This window comes from Oncorhynchus nerka, linkage group LG1, assembly GCF_034236695.1.
Source record: "Oncorhynchus nerka isolate Pitt River linkage group LG1, Oner_Uvic_2.0, whole genome shotgun sequence".
NCBI lineage: Eukaryota > Metazoa > Chordata > Actinopteri > Salmoniformes > Salmonidae > Oncorhynchus > Oncorhynchus nerka.
In genome coordinates this window covers 42,598,944-42,616,444 of record NC_088396.1, presented here as the reverse complement: position 1 = coordinate 42,616,444, position 17,501 = coordinate 42,598,944, and the positions used below count along the sequence as shown (strand labels likewise).

Genomic DNA, 17,501 nt, shown 5'->3' with positions numbered 1-17,501 from the left:
TCACACTCGGCAGGGGGTGGGAGAGGCAGCTGGGACAACTACTACAGAGCTGTGGACATCACACTCGGCAGGGGGTGGGAGAGGCAGCTGGGACAACTACTACAGAGCTGTGGTAGTGTGAGGAAGACTGTGGACATCACACTCGGCAGGGGGTGGGAGAGGCAGCTGGGAAAACTACTACAGAGCTGTGGACATCACACTAGGCAGGGGGTGGGAGAGGCAGCTGGGACAACTACTACAAGGCTGTGGTAGTGTGAGGAAGACTGTGGACATCACACTCGGCAGGGGGTGGGAGAGGCAGCTGGGACAACTACTACAGAGCTGTGGTAGTGTGAGGAAGACTGTGGACATCACACTCGGCAGGGGGTGGGAGAGGCAGCTGGGACAACTACTACAGAGCTGTGGACATCACACTCGGCAGGGGGTGGGAGAGGCAGCTGGGACAACTACTACAGAGCTGTGGACATCACACTCGGCAGGGGGTGGGAGAGGCAGCTGGGACAACTACTACATAGCTGTGGTAGTGTGAGGAAGACTGTGGACATCACACTCGGCAGGGGGTGGGAGAGGCAGCTGGGACAACTACTACAGAGCTGTGGACATCACACTCAGCAGGGGGTGGGAGAGGCAGCTGGGACAACTACTACAGAGCTGTGGACATCACACTCGGCAGGGGGTGGGAGAGGCAGCTGGGACAACTACTACAGAGCTGTGGACATCACACTCGGCAGGGGGTGGGAGAGGCAGCTGGGACAACTACTACAGAGCTGTGGACATCACACTCGGCAGGGGGTGGGAGAGGCAGCTGGGACAACTACTACAGAGCTGTGGACATCACACTCGGCAGGGGGTGGGAGAGGCAGCTGGGAAAACTACTACAGAGCTGTGGTAGTGTGAGGAAGACTGTGGACATCACACTCGGCAGGGGGTGGGAGAGGCAGCTGGGAAAACTACTACAGAGCTGTGGACATCACACTCGGCAGGGGGTGGGAGAGGCAGCTGGGACAACTACTACAGAGCTGTGGTAGTGTGAGGAAGACTGTGGACATCACACTCGGCAGGGGGTGGGAGAGGCAGCTGGGAAAACTACTACAGAGCTGTGGACATCACACTCGGCAGGGGGTGGGAGAGGCAGCTGGGACAACTACTACAGAGCTGTGGTAGTGTGAGGAAGACTGTGGACATCACACTCGGCAGGGGGTGGGAGAGGCAGCTGGGACAACTACTACAGAGCTGTGGTAGTGTGAGGAAGACTGTGGACTTCACACTCGGCAGGGGGTGGGAGAGGCAGCTGGGACAACTACTACAGCGCTGTGGACATCACACTCGGCAGGGGGTGGGAGAGGCAGCTGGGACAACTACTACAGAGCTGTGGACATCACACTCGGCAGGGGGTGGGAGAGGCAGCTGGGACAACTACTACAGAGCTGTGGTAGTGTGAGGAAGCGTGTACAATGTTCCCTCTAAGCTGCACGCGCACCCCGAGACTGTCGCGCAGAACAAATACTCTATCAGCCCACAGAGAGAAGCATGATGTTGAACTTCACTTAACTTTCTAGAGTTTTCCCTGTTAGTTAACACTATCAATGTTTCCCTTTACTGTGGTAATTGTGATCGAATCCACACAATATTATCCACTTTGAATGCAACATACCGAAACAAAACAAGCTACGCAATAGATATTCCAGAACGAATCGGAGTAGGATTATATTGCATTAACACACATGACTCAGCCCGTACTCTACACAGACTGATGTGGCATAACCAATCAGAGCTGCAGTAGGCCTATATGCAAATAGGCCATTGCCATATATGGATCTGTGCCATTTACTTTGAACTGGACTGTGTTTACAGCTGTGGTCCTGAGTAGATGTGCTTGTTTTGAGATCAAAGCAAGAGCTGCATGCAGCAACGTGTGCAAGTTTTGTTCATATCATTTACTAGTTAGTGAGTTATCAGCACAGTTATAGATCATTTGTAGTCAGCAATAGGTGAGGGATTTCTTCCTACAAGAGCACAAACCATGTACATTTCTAGACATCTTTGAATAGTGAGTCAGGTAAATAACTTTTTTTGTCTTTAAGTAGCAGTGTTGTATTTCGAGACAGGTTTGAAAAAGCTAAGTAGCCAATAGGGTAGCATCATTTGTCTGATTATCTGTAATAATGGTATGTGAATAGTATTTTATTTTGTAAAGTGGTTTCTTTCATCAAATACCATTTTCAGTCACCTTGTCTGAAGGACAAGTGGATAAACAGGTTAATGTCAAGCCCTGCATGTCCCCCCCCGCACCCCCAAAGTCTCAAGGAATGTGGGTCTACATTGAACACCACACATTGGCTGCTACTGTAGGCTGAATGATAGAACAGCTATTTCCATGTAAAAATGTTATGGGATGCATTTTCTCCATTGTTTTTGATGGTAGGCCACTCTGGTGGGCCTTAGTTATGATCAAATTGCCACAATAGCCTACTCAGTCACTGTTAAAACTAACAGAGCGGGTACAGCCTCAGTGTTCACAGTAAAAGCACACTGGAAGTTGCACAGAATATTCACAACGTTCAAGTCTTCGCTCAGCAGAATTTACTGAGTGCTGAGAAACATGAGGGAATATTGCATGGGCCACCGTTCCTTTACTTAGCGTTGATTGTGGACCTGACTCGCACCAACACCCGACCTGGCTTCACCAGCTGTTACTAGCGCCACTCAGCCATTTTCAACGCCACAGGGGAGCTGGCTTGAGAATCATTCTGACACAGCAAAAAAACTTTTAGTTCAGTCAGTTTCGATAAACATTCCTGCTCATTTTCATTTTCCCATTTCCTGCAGAGTGGTGTGAATCAAATTGACCTTCAAATTCAGTAAATAGGGATGATGAGACTTCAGGCAAGTGAGTTTTTCCTGATATGAAAAACAAATACCGGTAGGTGCAACGGTACTGTCCAGGGGAACCCGTCACAGTAGTGATCTCCGGTACTGTCTAGGGGAACTCGTCACAGTAGTGATCTCCGGTACTGTCTAGGGGAACCCGTCACAGTAGTGATCTCCGGTACTGTCTAGGGGAACCCGTCACAGTAGTGATCTCCGGTACTGTCTAGGGGAACTCGTCACAGTAGTGATCTCCGGTACTGTCTAGGGGAACTCGTCACAGTAGTGATCTCCGGTACTGTCCAGGGGAACCCGTCACAGTAGTGATCTCCGGTACTGTCCAGGGGAACTCGTCACAGTAGTGATCTCCGGTACTGTCCATGGGAACCCGTCACAGTAGTGATCTCCGGTACTGTCTAGGGGAACCCGTCACAGTAGTGATCTCCGGTACTGTCCAGGGGAACTCGTCACAGTAGTGATCTCCGGTACTGTCTAGGGGAACCCGTCACAGTAGTGATCACCTGTACTGTCTAGGGGAACCCGTCACAGTAGTGATCTCCGGTACTGTCTAGGGGAACCCGTCACAGTAGTGATCGCCGGTACTGTCTAGGGGAACTCGTCACAGTAGTGATCTCCGGTACTGTCTAGGGGAACTCGTCACAGTAGTGATCACCTGTACTGTCTAGGGGAACCCGTCACAGTAGTGATCACCTGTACTGTCTAGGGGAACCTGTCACAGTAGTGATCTCCGGTACTGTCTAGGGGAACCCGTCACAGTAGTGATCTCCGGTACTGTCTAGGGGAACCCGTCACAGTAGTGATCTCCGGTACTGTCCAGGGGAACCCGTCACAGTAGTGATCTCCGGTACTGTCTAGGGGAACCCGTCACAGTAGTGATCTCCGGTACTGTCTAGGGGAACCCGTCACAGTAGTGATCTCCGGTACTGTCTAGGGGAACCTGTCACAGTAGTGATCTCCGGTACTGTCTAGGGGAACCCGTCACAGTAGTGATCTCCGGTACTGTCTAGGGGAACCCGTCACAGTAGTGATCACCGGTGCTGTTCTGACACAAGGGGGTTTCTCAGTTCACAGTGCAGTTCACAGTGTAGTTCACAGTGCAGTTCACAGTGTAGTTCACAGTGTAGTTCACAGTGTAGTTCACAGTGCAGTTCACAGTGTAGTTCACAGTGCAGTTCACAGTGTAGTTCACAGTGTAGTTCACAGTGTAGTTCACAGCGTAGTTCACAGTGCAGTTCACAGCGTAGTTCACAGTGCAGTTCACAGTGTAGTTCACAGCGCAGTTCACAGTGCAGTTCACAGCGTAGTTCACAGTGCAGTTCACAGTGTAGTTCACAGTGTAGTTCACAGTGCAGTTCACAGTGCAGTTCACAGTGCAGTTCACAGTGTAGTTCACAGTGCAGTTCACAGTGCAGTTCACAGTGCAGTTCACAGTGTAGTTCACAGCGCAGTTCACAGTGCAGTTCACAGTGTAGTTCACAGTGCAGTTCACAGTGCAGTTCACAGTGTAGTTCAGTGTAGTTCACAGCGTAGTTCACAGCGTAGTTCACAGTGTAGTTCACAGTGCAGTTCACAGTGCAGTTCACAGTGTAGTTCACAGTGTAGTTCACAGTGCAGTTCACAGTGCAGTTCACAGTGCAGTTCACAGTGCAGTTCACAGTGTAGTTCACAGCGTAGTTCACAGTGCAGTTCACAGTGTAGTTCACAGTGCAGTTCACAGTGTAGTTCACAGTGTAGTTCACAGCGTAGTTCACAGTGTAGTTCACAGTGTAGTTCACAGTGTAGTTCACAGCATAGCACCTTGTTACCTGAGTGTTTTGGGGCCCACTGTGTAGGAAGCCCACTATGGCCTGTGGACACTAGTCTCTTTGTAACTCTCTGTAATTGGTCTGAATGGCTGCTCTGAACAACAACCTTACAGTTACAGTGGTGTGTGAGAGATGAGTCGTCCTCCCAACAGAGCCTTCTGCCTGCCCGGCCAGTTGAGCAGCATCATTCAGACAGACAGGATGGACAGACCATCACACAGAAGGATCCATACTCCTAATGTGACCAAATGTCTGCCACAGCAACACAATTGGCCCCCAGCTCCAGCACCAGCCCACATCCCCAGCTCCACTCCCAGCACCAGCCCACATCCCCAGCCCCCAGCTCCAGCACCAGCCCACATCCCCAGCCCCAGCCCCCAGCTCCAGCCCCCAGCACCAGCCCACATCCCCAGCTCCAGCCCCCAGCTCCAACCCACATCCCCAGCTCCAGCCCCCAGCTCCAGCCCCCAGCACCAGCCCACATCCCCAGCTCCAGCCCCCAGCTCCACCCCAGCACCAGCCCACATCCCCAGCTCCAGCTCCAGCCCCAGCTCCAGCCCCCAGCACCAGCCCACATCCCCAGCTCCAGCCCCCAGCTCCAGCTCCAGCCCCCAGCACCAGCCCACATCCCCAGCTCCATCCCCAGCTCCAGCCCCCAGCTCCAGCCCACATCCCCAGCTCCCAGCACCAGCCCACATCCCCAGCTCCAGCCCACATCCCCAGCTCCAGCCCCCAGCACCAGCCCACATCCCCAGCTCCAGCCCCCAGCACCAGCCCACATCCCCAGCTCCAGCCCCCAGCTCCAGCCCACATCCCCAGCTCCAGCCCACATCCCCAGCTCCAAGCCCCAGCTCCAGCCCCAGCTCCATGGATAAGTCATATGCACTATTGTAAAGTGGCTGTTCCACTGGATGTCATAAGGTGAACGCACCAATTTGTAAGTCGCTCTGGATAAGAGCATCTGCTAAATGACTTAAATGTAAATGTAAATATGCAAATGATGTTGCATTCATTGAAGATATAAATAATTCTAAGAGATTTAGGAGTTATTTGAATTAAACATTTTAATACTTAGTTGGCAACTCATCTAAGGATGTTAATAGCGAAGATGTTCATATTAAAGAATATATACTTTAAAGTGGATTAATAGTTTTCAAACAAACATCCGGCACATATGCACATACTGCACTGGTTAATAACTACATGTCAACCACTACTCCTACTGTAAAAGGTGGAAGTTTTAGGTGTGTAATGTTGCAGAACACAGATTCACTGCACAGGCCTTGCGACGGTTAAACAGACAGAACTTTAGAGACGAAAGACAACACCGGATCCCTCAGGACTGTAGAGACCAGAGGACACCATCCATTGAAATCCTGTAGGTCCTGCCTCCTCTGCTGTCTCCTGCCTCCTCTCCTGTCTCCTCTCAGACATCAGTTTAGCATGGTCCTTCCTTCCCTCAAATACTTTCTCACGCCTCCTCTCCCGTCTCCTCTCAGACATCAGTTTAGCATGTTCCTTCCTTCCCTCACATACTTTCTCCCGTCTCCTCTCCTGTCTCCTCTCCAGTCTCCTCTCAGACATCAGTTTAGCATGGTCCTTCCTTCCCTCACATACTTTCTCCCGTCTCCTCTCCTGTCTCCTCTCAGACATCAGTTTAGCATGTTCCTTCCTTCCCTCACATACTTTCTCCCGTCGCCTCTCCTGTCTCCTCTCCAGTCTCCTCTCAGACATCAGTTTAGCATGGTCCTTCCTTCCCTCAAATACTTTCTCACGCCTCCTCTCCCATCTCCTCTCAGACATCAGTTTAGCATGTTCCTTCCTTCCCTCACATACTTTCTCCCGTCTCCTCTCCTGTCTCCTCTCCAGTCTCCTCTCAGACATCAGTTTAGCATGTTCCTTCCTTCCCTCACATACTTTCTCCCGTCTCCTCTCCCGCCTCCTCTCCCTCCTCCTCTCCCGCCTCCTCTCCTGGAGAGGAAAGCACTTTTAAAGGGCAACCAGGCATCCTCTACTGGCGGGATGAGGTCACTATCCTTCCAGGATACCCGGGCCAGGTTGATTTGAAAGGCCTGCTCACTGAAGTGTTTTAGGGAGCGTTTGACTGTATACCAACTGTAATAAAGCATGAGTCCATGGAGACAGTACAGTAGTCTTGCCCTGCTGTTGAGATATTAAGCTGCTCTTTCCGTCTCTCTGCAGTGAAGCACATGCCTGGCTGGGGACTGGGGAGCACCTGGGGAGTACTGCAAACCCCAGCCGAGCACTATTTGGGAGCGAGTGCGAGTGCGAGTGCGAGTGGTCCCACCACAGTTTAATTATAGAGCGGTTGGAACAGCTGCTAGCTCTGTCTCTCTGCAATGGTGCTACTAGGCCAGGCTAGGCCTGCAGTATGGTAGGAGACGCATCACAGTGAATCCAATCACTCATGTCAACAACAGTCTGATCCCAGACCAGCTCTTGGGGGAGCTGGCTGTTCCGGTAGTCAGTGTGTCAGGATGTAAGTTCCTCTGGGATCTGAGGTTCCCAGATCACCTCTTGGGGGGCTGACTTAGGGGCTCGCTGTTCCGGTAGTTAATGTGTCAGGATGTAAGTTCCTCTGGGAACATCTGATCCCAGACCAGCTCTTGGCAGCCTGGTTGACTGGATGTTTCAGCAGCAGTGTGTACAACAGGATGTAAGTTAATCCACGTCGACACACTGGTCTGTCTCCTGCAGGGAGAATGAGACATAGGGTGCATCCCAAATGGCTCCCTATTTATTATATAGTGCCCTGCTTAGACACACAGAGAGAGACATACACCACAGCCTAGTTCCTAGTGGTTCTGAAAGGTCCATTTGACCCACTCACAGTCCAGTGGTGGTGAGAGAGAGTTCTACAGAACTACCTCACATTCTACTTGTAGAGCTTTCCGACAACAATTCCAACTTCCTGCTGTTCATGTAAGGCCATGTACAGGATAGAGGGAAGATGACCTCCCTCCAGGTGGACTGGTTGGTTTCGTTACCTTATCACGCAGATGATGCTCGGCCGCGTCAATGTTCAACGGGTCATCAAAGTTAAGTAGATCCTGAGGGAAATGAGAGAGAGACAGCGGAAGTTTACAAAAAAACAGTTTAAATAAACAACAACAACAACCTGCTAACCAAGATTAAAACAAACAACCACTTGCCAGACTATTAGGTTTGTTGTTGTCTGATACGAACTGACAAAGTAGTGTAATAATCCTGTTGCCATAGAGACTGTGTGCATGGCGAGCGAGGCGCATTGTGTTATTAGGGAGATAAAATGGCGGCTAGGCCTGTGTGGCGAGCTCCTCACTTCCTGATTAAAAGCTAAGCCTCAGGGCACGACTGAGCATCAGGCTGCAGCACCACTAGAGTCCGTCCGATATATCGGTTCACCGATATTAATGGCTGAAATGGACCTTTTACCGATATATTGGTATCGGACGAAAATGTCACAGATAACAGATTTTCAATAAAAAGGATGAAAAAAGGACATTTCAGGCTTATCTGATCATGTGCGACCGTGATGTGTTATTATTTTACAATATAAGAAACACATTTGAAGCATATTTCTTGAACAATCTCTCTTTTAGATGGTAATTTGAGAACACGTGTGAAGATTACACTTTTTCATTTTCGTCCTGTTAAATAAGAGATTTTAACATCTGTTCCTCATACATGGGCATATGCATGCTTGAGTCAATAAGTATTCAACCACTTGGTAATTGCAAGCCTAAATAAGTTGATGAGTAAAAATGTACTTAACAAGTCACATAATAAGTTGCATGGACTCACTGTGCAATAACAGTGTTAACATGATTTCTGAATGACTACCTCATCTCTGCAACCAACACATATAATTATCTGTAAGGTTCCTCAGCCCTGCAGTGAATTTTAAACACAGATTCAATCACAAAGACAAGAGGTTTTCTAATGCCTAGCAAAGAAGGGCACCTATTGGTAGATGTATAAAAAAAACTAATTTGAATATCCCTTTGAGCATGGTGAAGTTATTAATTACACTTTGGATGGTGTATCACCCAGTCACTACAAAGATACAGGCGTCCTTCAGTTGCTGGAGAGGAAGCAAACCGCGCAGCGATTTAATCATGAGGCCAATGTTGAATTTTTTACTTAAATCGGCCTGAAAAGCTATGTCAAGACTTTAAACTTGCCATTGCTTGAAGAATTTGAAAAAATATATAATGTGTACAAGCCCGGTTTGCAAAGCTCTTAGAGACACACCCAGAAAGATTCACAGCAGATTCGAACATGTATTGACTCAGGGGTGTGAATACTTACTGTATGCAAACTAGATATTTCTGTATTTAATTTCAAATACATTTGAAAAAATGTCTAAAAACATGTTTTCACTTTGTCATTATGTGGTATTGAGAGCAGCTGGGCAAGAAAAAAGTCAACTGAATCCATTTTGAATTCAGGCTGTAACAACAAAATGTGGAATAAGTCCAGGGGTATACAGTGGGGCAAAAAAGTATTTAGTCAGCCACCAATTGTGCAAGTTCTCCCACTTAAAAAGATGAGGCCTGTAATTTTAATCGTAGGTACATTTTAACTATGACAGACAAAATGAGAAGAAAAAAAATCCAGAAAATCACATTGTAGGATTTTTAATGAATTTATTTGCAAATTATGGTGGAAAATAATTATTTGGTCAATAACAAAAGTTTATCTCAATACTTTGTTATATACCCTTTGATGGCAATGACAGAGGTCAAATGTTTTCACAAGGTTTTCACACACTGTTGCTGGTATTTTGGCCCATGCAGATCTCCTCTAGAGCAGTGATGTTTTGGGGCTGTTGCTGGGCAACACGGACTTTCAACTCCCTCCAAAGATTTTCTATGGGGTTGAGATCTGGAGACTGGCTAGGCCACTCCAGGACCTTGAAATGGTTCTTACGAAGCCACTCCTTCGTTGCCCGGGCGGTGTGTTTGGGATCATTGTCATTTTTATTTTACCTTTATTTAACTAGGCAAGTCAGTTAAGAACAAATTCTTATTTTCAATGACGACCTAGGAACAGGGGGTTAACTGCCTGTTCAGAGGCAGAACGACAGATTTTTACATTGTCAGCTCAGGGATTTGAACTTGCAACCTTCTGGTTACTAGTCCAATGCTCTAGCCACTAGGCTACCCTGCCGCCCCATGCTGAAAGACCCAGCCACGTTTCATCTTCAATGCCCTTGCTGATGGAAGGAGGTTTTCACTCAAAATCTCACGATACATGGCCACATTAAGCATGATGTTTCCACCCCCATGCTTCACAGTAGGTATGGTGTTCTTTGGATGCAACTCATTATTCTTTGTCCTCCAAACACGACGAGTTGAGTTTTTACCAAAAAGTTATATTTTGGTTTCATCTGACCATATGACATTCTCCCAATCTTCTTCTGGAAAACCCAAATGCTCTCTAGCAAACTTCAGACGGGCCTGGACATGTACTGGCTTAACTAGTTGCTCCTACCCTCTACTTTTTTGAACATTTTGTTAAAAATCGCGCAACATTTCAGCGCCCTGCTACTCATGCCAGGAATATAGTACGTTCATATGGTTAGAATGTGTGTATAGGAAACCCTCGGACGTTTTTAAAACTGGTTAAATCACGACTGTGGCTATTACATAACGTGCGTTACATCGGAAAGCGCAGGAAAACCTGATCACAGAAAATGGAAATAAATATCCTTGCGCCACTTCCAGCAATTGTTAACAGTGAGCCGAATTAGATAAGACCGAGCATTCAACTCCCACAGCATCCCCATGCAGTCGAGTATCTTGTGAATTTAATCCTCTTTGATTCTTGGTTGAACCGAAAGAGGGGCACGACGTACCTCCGGTCTCCGCCCAGATCATTCCGGAAGAGCTCTCTCCTGAAATTTTTTCCAAGACGACAGCTAATGAATGTACATCGCCACGGATGATTTTTATCGCTTATTAACGTTTACTAATACCTAAAGTAGCATTACAAACGTATTTCGAAGTGTTTTGTGAAAGTTTATCGTCTACTTTTTGAATTTTAAAAATGACGTTACGTTGTGAAATCGCTGTTTTTTTCGTTTATCACACAGTCTACATATAACGATATCTTGGCTTTATATGGCCCGATTTAATCGAAATAAAGACCCAATAGTGTTTATGGGACATCTAGGAGTGCCAACAAAGAAGATGGTGAAAGGTAATGACTGTTTTCTATTTTATTGTGCGGTTTGTGTAACGCCAAAATGCTAATTATTTTGTTTACGTCCCCTGCTGTGCTTTTCTGTTGTAGTGTATTGGTGCATGCTATCAGATAATAGCTTCTCATGCTGTCGCCGAAAAGCATTTAAAAAATCTGACTTGTTGCCTGGATTCACAACGAGTGTAGCTTTAATTTGATACCCTGCATGTGTATTTTAATGAACTTTTGAGTTTTAACTAATACTATTAGCATTTAGCGTAGCGCATTTGCATTTCCAGAGCTCTAGTTGGGACGCAAGCGTCCCAGGTAGAGGTAAGAGGTTAAGCAGGGGGACACGTCTGGCACTGCAGGATTTGAGTCCCTGGCAGCGTAGTGTGTTACTGATGGTAGGCTTTGTTACTTTGGTCCCAGCTCTCTGCAGGTCATTCACTAGGTCCGTGTGGTTCTGGGATTTTTGCTCACTGTTCTTGTGATCATTTTGACCCCACGGGGTGAGATCTTGCATGGAGCCCCAGATCGAGGGAGATTATCAGTGGTCTTGTATGTCTTCCATTTCCTAATAATTGCTCCCACAGTTGAGTTCTTCAAACCGAGCTGCTTACCTATTGCATATTCAGTCTTCCCAGCCTGGTGCAGGTCTACAAGTTTGTTTCTGGTGTCCTTTGACAGCTCTTTGGTCTTGGCCATAGTGGAGTTTGGAGTGTGACTGTTTGAGGTTGTGGACAGGTGTCTTTTATACTGATAACAAGTTCAAACAGGTGCCATTAATACAGGTAACGAGTGGAGAACAGAGGAGCCTCTTAAAGAAGAAGTTACAGGTCTGTGAGAGCCAGAAATCTTGCTTGTTTGTAGGTGACCAAATACTTATTTTCCACCATAATTTGCAAATAAATTCATTAAAAATCCTACAATGTGATTTGCATCATAGGTACACTTCAACTATGACAGACAAAATGAGAGAGCCATTTTTTTTCTCATTTTGTCTGTCATAGTTGAAGTGTACCTATGATGAAAATTACAGGCCTCTCTCATATTTTTAAGTGGGAGAACTTGCACAATTGGTGGCTGACTAAATACTTTTTTGCCCCACTGTAAATACTTTCTGAAGGCACTGTATATCCTATGTGTTATGGTAATTGTTGTGGCACTGATATGTCACCTCTGTGAGTTGCTGGTGATAGATCACCCATTACAGAAGGCACTGTACACCAAGAACGAACACATTTTAAGATAATTTTCAAATCAGTTTATTGATTAAAAGGTACTTACGGTAAACAAGGAGTTCAATCCCCAGACTACATCCTGAAAGACACAGAAACAGACAAAAACATAAATAAACATTCATAGACCATTCATAGACCATTCATAGACCATTCATAGACCATTCATCACATTTTATGTACCATTAAAAGTTAAACTAAACTAGTCATTAATAACCAGGTCATCGTTGAGCATTTTCATTCCAACAAATTAACAAACAAAATTGTTGAATTCCCCAAATAGATTATAAAGCGGGGCCCTCTATCGTCTCTACAGGCACCATTGTATCTAACGAAGACAGGAACCTTCTGTGAATACGCAAGTGGATTGTCTCTCAGCGCGTATTAGGCAAATTTCCTTGATGTTCAAACACTGTGAAGAAGTGATTATGATGGGTATTAATTAGCATATCTATTTTGAGGATTATAAAAGGATACTGGCATTTGTAATTGAGCATCTCAGAGGGGTGTGAATTCATGAATGATAAAGAGATTTGTTAAATTAATTAAACAACGTGTAAACAATTACCCTTAATACAGGTAACTGACAAAATAAAGGAAACACCAACATAAAGTGTCTTAATAGGTTGTTGGGCCACCATGAACAAGAACAGCTCAATGCAGCTTGACATATATTCTACAAGTGTCTGGAACTCTACTGGAGGGATGCCACACCATTCATCAATGAGAAATCCATCATTTGGTGTTTGGTTGATGGTGGTGGAAAACGCTGTCTCAGGCACAGCTCCAGAATCTCCCATGTATTTAATTGGGTTTAGATCTGGTGACAGATGGCCATGGCATATGATTTTTTATTTTACCAGGTAAGTTGACTGAGAACACATTCTCATCTACAGCAACGACCTGGGGAATAGTTACAGGGGAGAGGAGGGATGAATGAGCCAATTGGAAGCTGGGGATGATGGCCATGATGGCCATAATGGTGGCCATGATAGTATGAAGGCCAGATTGGGAATTTAGCCAGGACACTGGGGTTAACACACCTACTCTTACGATAAGTGCCATGGGATCTTTAGTGACCACAGAGTGTCAGGACACCCATTTAATTAACGTCCCATCCAAAAGACGGCACCCTACACAGGGCAATCTCCCCAATCCCTGCCCTGGGGTATTGGGATATTATTTTTTTTAGACCAGAGGAAAGAGTGCCTCCTAGTGGGCCTCCAACACCACTTCCAGCAGCATCTGGTCTCCCAACCAGGGACCAACCCTGGTTGGTTACATCGTTTTCATGCTTATCAAACCATTCAGTTTGATAACTACTAATAACCAATAATAACCTGTTGATGGGGTCATTGCCATCCTATAGGGGCATAGCCATGGTAGCCAAAATAATGGCCTGCCCAGCATTTCTATACATGCATGATGGGATGTTAATTGCTTAATTAACTCAGGAACCATGCCTGTGTGCCTGATTTCAATATACTTTGTATCCATCATTTACTCAAGTGTTTCCATTATTTTGACAGTTACCTGTAGATCTTTAACGTATTCATGTATGCTAGCTTCACCTTCAGTTCTGTCGCCAGCACAGACAGAACAAGAAGCCAGATGTTTAAACGGATGTAGAAATCTCAAGCATCTGGTTGTTATTTCCCCTCCCCACCAAATATGGTGAGGAGAGGAAGCCCAGTGGCCAGCAGTGGGAGAGTATGGAGCGAGATGGAACTGGGCCAACATTGCTGATTTTTTCGTCGAAGAAAAGCCCGATGGCAATACAGTTTTCTGTTCTCAAAGCTAGAATCTGTTACGAACATAGTGCACTAAGTTTTGTATATTTTCCAAAGTAAAAAAAAAAGTAAGGCAAATGAAGTTATTGCACACACACAGTTCACAGAGAAGAATATTCCCCAAAGGAAATATGTAAATATACATGCTAGAATGCGCCACTAGGATCTCACTAGCGTGTGCTTGTTCTGCCCACTATGCTACATTTGCTCCCATTGAAAACAACACGGATGAACCATCTTGGGTTAGTTAAAAATATCTTTAACGTCAGTGTGGACATTCAACTCTGTTCCCCTGCCAACTGATAATGTCATAGACTTGTCACACATGCAGGGCAGGATGAGAGTAAGAACAAGAAAACATGACTGTTAATGGATACTATCCCTAATGGGGTTTTCTAATGGTAATAGATACACAATTAAAACAGATATACGCCTCGCAGAAAACAAAGGCAATGAGCCCAATTTACTCTATTTCATTATAAAACAAAGTGTGGTCCCATCAAAGAGCAGGACACAGTGAAGATGGGCCTATAAAACAGACATGGAATAAAACAACAAATAATGTTTTCCAGGGTTGTGATGCAAACTGCTGTCAGACGCAATGATTGAAAGTTGGTGGAATTGCATTTAAATGAAATAGTCAATACCTTTCTCTACAGGACCTGCCCTCTTATCTTATTTCTCTAACGAGAACCATTTCTTGACCTTGAAAACACCATTGTGCATAATAAACCTGCAGTTTACTTTCCTTACCAAGATATGTGGTTTGATTCTAATTTGTATTTTTATTTATTATGGATCAGTACTCTTCCTGGGGTCCAGCGAAATTAAGGCAGTTTATACAATTTTAAAAACATGACAATACATTCACAGATTTCACAACACACTGTATGCCCTCAGGCCCCTACTCCACCACAAGCACATATCTACAGTACTAAATCCATGTGTGGATTTCAAGTTTTCATAACAATCGGAAATCTGTATTTTGGGCGCCGATATCTAATTTTTAAAAAATTTTTTTTACACCTTTATTTAATCTTTATTTAACTAAACGAGGCAAGTCAGTTAAGAACACATTCTTATTTTCAATGACGGCCTAGGAACAGTGGGTTAACTGCTTCGTTCAGGGGCAGAAAGACAGATTTTCACCTTGTCAGCTCGGGGGATCCAATCTTGCAACCTTACAGTTAACTAGTCCAACGCAACAACGACCTACCTCTCTCTCGTTGCACTCCACAAGGAGACTGCCTGTTACGCGAATGCAGTAAGCCAAGGTAAGTTGCTAGCTAGCATTAAACTTATCTTATAAAAACAATCAATCATAATCACTAGTTAACTACACATGGTTGATGATATTACTAGATATTAGATATATCCTGTGTTGCATATAATCTTAGATACAAGTATCTAAGTATCTGACTGAGCGGTGGTAGGCAGAAGCGTAAACATTCATTCAAACAACATTTTCGTGCATTTTGCCAGCAGCTCTTCGTTGTGCGTCAAGCATTGCGCTGTTTATGACTTCAAACCTATCAACTCCTGAGATGAGGCTGGTGTGACCGAAGTGAAATGGCTGGCTAGTTAGCGCGCACTAATAGCGTTTCAAACTTCACTCGCTCTGAGCCTTGGGGTGGTTGTTTCCCTTGCTCTACATGGGTAACGCTTCTATGTGGTGGCTGTTGTCGTTGTGTTGCTGGTTCGAGCCCAGGGAGGAGCGAGGAGAGGGACGGAAGCTATACTGTTACACTGGCATACTAAAGTGCCTATAAAAACATCCAATAGTCAAAGGTTAATGAAATACAAATGGTATAGAAGGAAATAGTCCTATAATAACTACACCCTAAAACTTCTTACCTGGGAATATTGATGACTCATGTTAAAAGGAACCACCAGCTTTCATATGTTCTCATGTTCTGAGCAAGGACCTTAATCATTAGCTTTCTTACATAGCACATATTGCACTTTTACGTTCTTCTCCAACACGTTGTTTTTGCATTATTTAAACCAAATTGAACATGTTTCATTATCTACTTGAGGCTAAATTGATTTTATTGATGTATTATATTAAGTTAAAATAAGTGTTAATTCAGTATTATTGTAATTATCATTATTACAAATATATTTCAAAAAATTTAAATCGGCCGATTAATCGGTATCGGCTTTTTTGGCCCTCCAATAAGGGTATCGGCGTTGAAAAAGCATAATCGGTCAACCTCTAACGTGTGTAATGCGTATGATATTGTGTGTGTGTGTGTGTGTGTGTTGGTGTTTCTTCACAGTCACTCGCTGTTCCATAAGGTGTATTTTTATAATTTTTTAAAATAACACTTTACTGCTTGCATCAGTTACTTGATGTGGAATAGTGTTCCATGTAGTCATGGCTCTATGTCGTACTGTGCACCTCCCATAGTCTGTTCTGGACTTGGGGACTGTGAAAGAGACCTCTGGTGGCATGTCTTGTGGGGTATGCATGGGTGTCTGAGCTGTGTGCTAGTAGTTCAAAACAGACAGCTCGATGCATTCAACATGTCAATACTGCTCATCAATCCAATTAGTGATGAAGTCAATCTCTCCTCCACGTTGAGCCAGGAGAGATATTAGTTATCTGTGTACATTCAAGGGACAGCCATGCTGCCCTGTTCTGAGTCAATTGCAATTTTTTTAGTCCGTTTTTAGTCCAGGTGTGACAAAACTAGGGCCTGTAGGACCTGCCTTGTTGATAGTGCTGCTAAGAAGGTAAAGCAACACTTTATTATGGACAGACTTCTCCCCACCTTAGGTACTGAATGATGAATAAGAGAACCAACAACACATGAATAGATAGGAAGACAGACAGTCACCTGTCCTTGCTCTCGATCCTTGACATTACTAAGGTGATATCTGAGGGCTATGGGACTTATCCACCAACTAAACTAGATGTTTCAAGCCTTCTCTTGCTTGTGATTGCACTTAGCCTTACTATACCACTCAGTTTGTTAAACAGGACTCTCCACTTGTTCAAAGAGGACTGAATCTATGGATACAGTATGTAACTATTGATCAGATCTGACTGCAACTACCAAAGAGCATCCCTCCCCACAAAGCGATAGCAGTCTATTTTTAAGTGAGTAGTACGCTTTGTGAGATTGAGGGGGAGAATGTGTGGGGGAGGAAGAATGAAGACTATTAAAGAGAAATAAGGACATGTTCTGTTGGTAGAAGTTCATTTTGGGCAAGTCACTGGAGGTGAGTAGGATGGACAGACAAATGATTAATAACTCCTCTTTTGTCAGGCTGCCAATTCAAAATGAGTCAAGCACTGAGTGAGTGAGTGAGTGAGTGTGTAAATAGCTAAATATGTAGGTGTGTGCCTATGTTTATCTATTGACACATGTTTTTGTGCCTGAGTGAATGTGTGTTTGGGCTGCCTAGTGGAAGAGGAGAGAGATGAGAGGTGACAGTAGCTGTGTGGGTTGGAGCTGTGCTGCACAGTAGAGGTGACAGTAGAGGTGACAGGAGCTGACAGGGAAGATACAGGACATTGTCACACTCTCGAACACACACACGCAATGCACTAATCTACACACCCACTCATTTGACATACACTTATC

The 17,501-nt window shown here is 45.1% G+C and overlaps 1 protein-coding gene across 3 annotated transcripts in view; it reads right to left on the bottom strand.

The window, feature by feature from the left end:
• The window catches only part of LOC115116752 (NEDD8-conjugating enzyme UBE2F-like), a 94,881-nt gene that overhangs the window by 14,536 nt on the left and 62,844 nt on the right, over positions 1–17,501 (bottom strand). For all 3 annotated transcript variants that reach the window (XM_029645234.2, XM_029645236.2, XM_029645235.2), the window contains 2 exons: positions 12,171–12,203; positions 7,703–7,765 (listed from right to left, as the gene is read on the bottom strand). In XM_029645234.2, the coding sequence (XP_029501094.1) occupies positions 7,703–7,765; positions 12,171–12,203 (96 nt within the window). The remainder of the gene's footprint in view (positions 1–7,702; positions 7,766–12,170; positions 12,204–17,501) is intronic.